The 6,514-nt window shown below is 43.3% G+C and overlaps 1 protein-coding gene across 1 annotated transcript in view; it reads left to right on the forward strand.

Moving 5' to 3' along the window:
* Positions 1–6,451, forward strand: part of LOC119838670 (calcitonin gene-related peptide type 1 receptor-like) — an 8,027-nt gene extending 1,576 nt beyond the window's left edge. The window contains exons 2-7 of the mRNA XM_038364737.1: positions 3,598–3,756; positions 3,852–3,962; positions 4,101–4,201; positions 4,672–4,763; positions 4,924–5,686; positions 6,131–6,451. Coding sequence (XP_038220665.1) covers positions 3,681–3,756; positions 3,852–3,962; positions 4,101–4,201; positions 4,672–4,763; positions 4,924–5,686; positions 6,131–6,175 — 1,188 coding nt within the window. The 5' untranslated portion in view covers positions 3,598–3,680 and the 3' untranslated portion in view covers positions 6,176–6,451. The remainder of the gene's footprint in view (positions 1–3,597; positions 3,757–3,851; positions 3,963–4,100; positions 4,202–4,671; positions 4,764–4,923; positions 5,687–6,130) is intronic.
* The last annotated feature ends 63 nt before the right edge of the window (positions 6,452–6,514 follow it).

Raw genomic sequence — 6,514 nt, forward strand, 5'->3', positions numbered from 1 at the left:
CACCGCCGCCCAGCGCCACGTCCGAGCGGACTCTTGTTATCAGTTGACATCGTTATGATTTTAGATTCTAACAAATGAAATAAACAATAAGAAGAGCATATTACGAAGAAAGTTAAAATGAAGTAGATACGGAGGTATTGTAACTATAATTGTTTTGATACAATCCAACGCTTATATCCTGCGAGGTTAGTTTAGGCTGTTAGCTCAAGTAATGGAAGCGACGACTCCTCCGATACATGTGGAACTTTTGTTGATCGAATCGTTTCCATTTGGTGAGCATCGGCGGTCGGGGCGGGGCGGTGCGGCGCGCGGGGGCGGGGGTATAGGCGGCTGAATAAACAGTTTTTATTGCTGAGATTTCAACAAGCTTGTAGCACATGGTTTGCCACACTGCCGATATTTTTGATTAATTATGCTCTACTGAAAAACTTAATTGCACGAGAGAAATAATTGTAAGCACTAATCTAAGAGCGACATTGCAAAGTTGTGCATTACTTATAGTAGCTAATTTGAGATTAAATGAAGTTGTAGAATTTTGCATTATTTTTTATAAACTGTATAAAACTATCACTGAGAGCGAGTGGAAAGTTCAACTGATGTAAGTTCAACATTAAAGCGAGCGAGGGCAGCACACCGCCGCCTGCAGGGCTGGCTCGGTCGCGGCTTCATGTTTCTGATGTTTGTTTCGCTTGTCCTTCCAACGCGACGCATGCCGCTGGTAACCGCTGGTGTGGAAAGGCAACAATATAATTCGTAATACCGGTTCCGGATATTTCTTTTCTGGATAGAATTCAATATTTTTTAGATAAAGTTATTTGATAACTTTCCACATCGGTTTACCCAATCAAATAATTCATGGCCGATATAGTTTGTATTACAACATTAAGTTAGCCGCGGCTTCGCCCAAACGCGGCTGAGTGCGTGATTTCCTCAATTTTTCCTTAAACTTGCCTCTGCTATCTCCAGACACAAAAATCGTACATCAAAATCGTTCCTTTGCCACTCAAAACAAAATACAAACAAACACTTTTTTGCATTCATAATAATCTTAATTAATTAGTATTAAATAATATCTTATAATAATTCGTGTGATCTGTTATAAGTTCTGTTGGGACTGTCAATTCTTTATAATAGTAATTGTATACTCGTAATTTGGAAGGGGCTGGGGCACCCCTACGCGGCGCACAGTGTGGGAACTGTGAACAATTCCGTCCCACAAGACGAACCCAAAGGTTCACATCGCGAGACAATCATCTCTGCTGTTTGCGCGGGAAACTTACGATCTCGTGAAAATTACCGTACGGGGTGCGGGGTGAGGGGCGAGGCCGCTGAGCCGTGAGCCGCCGTAATCTCGGAATTTTAACGGACGCACCCTTACGCATAATAATCATTCTTTAAAAATAGCAAGAATTCACTATGAAAATAAAAAAATAGTAATTTTAGTATGATCGATAAAGATTCAAAATCAATTTCTGTCCTAAATCTTGAAACTCGCATGTATTTATTTTTGCTGAGCTATCGGAAGGTTATTTTTAGATGATCTTCCTTCCTACTAATATGATGTGTATGATGTATGTGTGTTTGTTGTTCTTTCACGCAAAAACAACTGAATCGATTGCAATGATATTTGGTACGTCGACAGCTGGACAACTGGAATAACATATATAGGCAACTTTTTATTCCGATATTCCTACGGGATACAGACTTACGCGGGTGAAACCGCGGGGCGCAGCTAGTATACTATAATCGGTATGTTGTTGTCGTCGGTGTAAGATGTTTAGGATAATAAGGGCATTTGATAGCACACAATAATGCAAGTAGGGAGGAGCGATGAGTGTATTACAATTGAGTGGACGACTCGCCAGCGGTAACCTCGTGCAGATAGTCCCGCAGCGCCGAGCCGCGAGCTCGACCCGCGCGCCCGACTGTTTCTCGACTGTACTATATTTTAGGCCCTGTGATACAAGCCGAAAAAACACATATTCGACAATATTTATAATTATTCGACAGTAACTCTATCTGTCTGTTTGTTTGTTTATCTATCTCTTCTTCACGCCTATACTAGTAAATCGTTGTGGATGAAATTTGGTACAAAGAGATTTAGAGACCCGAGAAAGGGCAAAAGATAGAGATAGGTAGACAATTCGGAAATCCAACCGAACAGAAACATGCGAGGATAACCTCGAGACTGTATATGTCCTTTTTTTCACTACGCGGGGCAAGGTGCGGGCGGGGAGCCAGTTGAAATTATAGACCACATTAAACCTTGCACGTGAATTAAAAGACACAGTATTGTGATGAAACAGAATAACTCTAAGTGTCATGTTTCAAATGTTACATTCGTTGTTGTCTGAATGTGACATCACAGACCAGAATAAAATATATAGAGTGTTGTGTTTTATATAATCGGATATATTTTTTCATTAAAATACAATAAGTTGTTCACATTTTGTTTTCGATTTTTACATTAATTTACTGTCTTTCTGTTTGTCAGCGACTCGTAAATCGGTTGATGCTTTCCCATGAGGTTATAGCTATTTTGCCGTTTGCCATTCCTTCTGTATCGAAGATTCAATTCAATTGTTACGTGGACAGTTCCGCCGCGTTGTACACGTGCTGCTCGTTGCGAAGGCAATTCGCTAATAATATTATATCACTATTTCACACCCTTATTTGATGAGCGGCGCGCTGCTGCCGCCCTAATACGAACTCCCCATCTGCGTTAATATATGAGTAAATTACCGGCGCAAGCACAGAATGAATAGGCGCAAGAACAAATCGCTGCTCGTCGACTCGTGCTCGAACACACACACACACACACTACACTGTGTGACCGATCCGTCCGATCCGGAAGGATTTCACTAGATCTCGGGTTACCGGCCGCTCGATGTAACGCATCCTTGCTTGCATAGCATTTACATTTATTAGATAATGTTATCTGATACATTTCTCTCAAACTCAAACTAAAATCCTTTTTTTTTTTTGTGTAAAATTTAAAACCATTTCAAAACTACTACCGATTCGGAATGTCGCTTCTAGCGAGGAGGAATTGGCAAAAAAGTTAGTCGATAGTTTCTCTTTTTTTTTTAACACGCTTTTATCAGCTTTACCCGCATGTTAGGATGTAACCGACTGTGGACTCGATTTTGATCTACTTTAATAAAAATTTTGTATACTTGGATTCAAGGATCCTATATCAAACAATAATTTCATGAGTTTATCTTATTATCCTGATTAGGATTGAATAATTTTCTTATGTATACTCTGTATAAAAACAAGTGAGATTTTAGTTGTTTTGATAGTTGAGAATTTAGTTGATTATAATGTCGTTCAAGCTACAATTTTAAAGATGTTTATTTCATTTCATTCAAACAATACAAATTTAATAAAACGATTGAAATTCATCGCTGCTAACAATTACTATCTTTTTGATTTGGACATTACACATGATTGTTATCCAGATATTTGCTTATTGTGAATAAAGCATTCCATAAAAGAGTTTTGAAAGATATTAATTTTATCTTTACCGCGGTTATAAGAAGTCATGACGTGTTTCACTTATAGTTGAAACGGCCTCTGAAATATATTTTGTTTCAGATACGTTCAGTTGCTGTAGTGACCATGTCATCGTAGGGCGCGTGCGGCAGCCGGAGGGCAGCGGAGTGGCAGCGCGGCGCGGCATGGACGACCCGCAGCGTATCGCGCGCGAGCGCCTCGCCTGTGACCTCACCAACAACCGCACCTCGCCCCCGCCCGGTGAGCCTCGCCATAGCGACACACGACCACTTGGCCCTTATCTTACTGCCGGCTACGTAAGGACATAAGAACAGCTAGTATGTTTATGTGCGCAGGCGTGTACTGCGCGGGCACGTTCGACACCTGGCTGTGCTGGCCGCACACGCGCGCCAACGCCACGGCCTTCCAGCGCTGCCCCGGCTTCGTGCCCGGCTTCAGCACCGACCGTACGTTCGCTCTCATTGCTTGCTTTTGTTTAGAATTGAAAATTATGTAATACCTAGATCGAGATTGGTAATATTGAATTATCGTTACTTTTTCGCATTTGAATATTTGAATAATTCTAAATTATAATATACTTGTAGTGTTGGCGCATAAGGAGTGCACGGCAGACGGCACGTGGTGGCGGCACCCCGACTCGGGCAGGCCCTGGTCCAACTACACCACCTGCGTCAAACCGGAAGATGTACGTATGCGCGATGTATGCTAATTGTTATGCGAGCACTACGTACGTGCGGTTATAGTCTCTATTCATGAACATATATTTATAAGACGAGTAAGTATTTCCAATTAAACTACGTATATAAGCGATCATCGAATTTTGTTATTGTTGTTGACTATTTGTATAGAAAAAATATAATTTTGTATAATATGCATCAACACTACATTACAATGTTCCTTTTGCGCAGAGTGTATATTCTAGGCACTAAAAACGACAACCATATTAATAACACAAATAAATTGCCTGCACAGCAAAGCTAATGTAAGATAAATAGCAATGCGCCACAAATGTGAATAGTTGCTCATTATAGAATTGTATTATTTTGAAATTTGTTTTTTGCATTGCAGTTATTATAAAAGCATTTGTTTTTCAAATCATGTCTTTTATTACTTTCTAAACTTCATGAATATAGAAATAATGATGCGTATTCGTAGGACGTGAGTGAAGTGATCGCCCTGTACCAGACCGGCTACAGCCTGTCGCTGGTGGCGCTGCTGCTGTCGCTTGCCATCCTGTCCTACTTCAAGTGAGTATTTTGCAATCTTCCAACATGCAAAACGACAAAGAATAAATGAGCGTTACGTGTGGCACAGGTTGTAACCTGATGATTACGATTGTGATTTGGATTACGATTATAAATTTGTGTTTAATTATAATTTGATTACATATCGAAGGTAACATTTCAGAAGTTTGCGATGCGCCCGAATAACCGTGCACATAAACCTCTTTGCCTCGTTCGCCCTCAACAACGCACTGTGGCTGGCGTGGTACGGGCTGGTGGTGGACAGCGCGGACACGTTGCGCGCTTCGCCGCTGTGGTGCCGCGCGCTCAACGCCGTGCTGCAGTACGCGCTGCTCACGAACTACACGTGGATGCTGTGCGAGGGGCTGTATCTGCACACGGTACTCGTCAGCGCGTTCGTGTCGGAGCGCCGCCTCGTGCGCGCGCTGCTCGGCGCCGGGTGGCTGCTGCCACTGCCCTCCGCCGTAGTGCACGCGGCGCGCCGCGGCCTTGCCGATGAGCCGCTGTGCTGGGCCGACGACGGGGCGCCGCGCCCCGAGCTGGCCGTGCTGGTGTGCGCCACCGTACTGCTGAACGTGGCCTTCCTGTGCAACATTGTGCGCGTGCTGTGCACGAAGCTGCGAGCTGGGGGCGGCGCGGGCGTCGCGCGCCCCTCCGCCACGGCGTTGCACGCGCTGCGGGCCACCTGCCTGCTGGCGCCACTGCTGGGTGTCCAGTACCTGCTGACGCCGTGCCGGCCTGCGCGTGATTCGTCCTGGTGGCTCGTATACGAGTACGTGTCGGCCATCACCACCTCCCTCCAGGGGCTCTGCGTCGCGATACTGTACTGCTTTTGCAACGGGGAAGTTCTGGCTCAATTACGACGAAAATGGCGCATCTTAACTTTTAGGACCCGAACGAATTCTACAACTAATACAACAGTTTCGGTAAATGGATAATTTATTTTCAGTAGTGTGTTATTATGGTTGATGCTCTCTATATTTTCTAATTCTTCTTATGATTAAAAGGGAAAGGTCAGGGAGTAATTTTGTAAGAGTTACCTGTGATTTAGCTAACAAATCTATTTTGGCTTTATCCTAAACTATAAAATATGTTAAATCATCCTTTTCACCTGATCGTGACAGCGCGTCTTTTAACACATATAAGACGTGTACGACATCTGCCAATTTTACCATCCCAGCGATGTAGCAATGTAGAAGTAGATAGGGGCGAGAAGTGTATAATAAGACAAACTAAAATATCGTGTAGTCTTACTTCTTACTTCTGTTTTTACACGATAGTATCTGTTGCTCAATTCCTGAAAATTCATTCTTTTATCATAAAATAATTCTAGATCCGAAATCTTTCGTTTTATATTATTTTCGTTACAGTTCGTGCGTTCAGGCGGGCCGGGCGGCGGCGAGGATAAGGTGTGACTGTCAGCGAGCGGCGCGTGCGCTGGCGGCGCTGGTGGCGGGATGGGGGGCGGGTGTGCAGGTGCGGGAGGCGACTCGCCAGACGGCCGCCGCGCACGCGCCGTGCGTTTCGACACCGACAGCGACGACGGAGACGACACGCCGCCGCTCGTATAAACTAGCTTCTCTTCACCATTACTCAAGAGCGACTCAAATACGGATATTAAACAATATCATAAATGTATTATCAAAATTGTAAATATTTTGTAAAAATTTAAAAATAAATTCTTAATTGTGGATTGTATTTTTGATTCTTTTATTATAAAATAATAACTTAACGATATGGGAAGAATCTATAAC

Source organism: Zerene cesonia, unplaced genomic scaffold, assembly GCF_012273895.1.
Source record: "Zerene cesonia ecotype Mississippi unplaced genomic scaffold, Zerene_cesonia_1.1 Zces_u004, whole genome shotgun sequence".
Classification (NCBI taxonomy): domain Eukaryota; kingdom Metazoa; phylum Arthropoda; class Insecta; order Lepidoptera; family Pieridae; genus Zerene; species Zerene cesonia.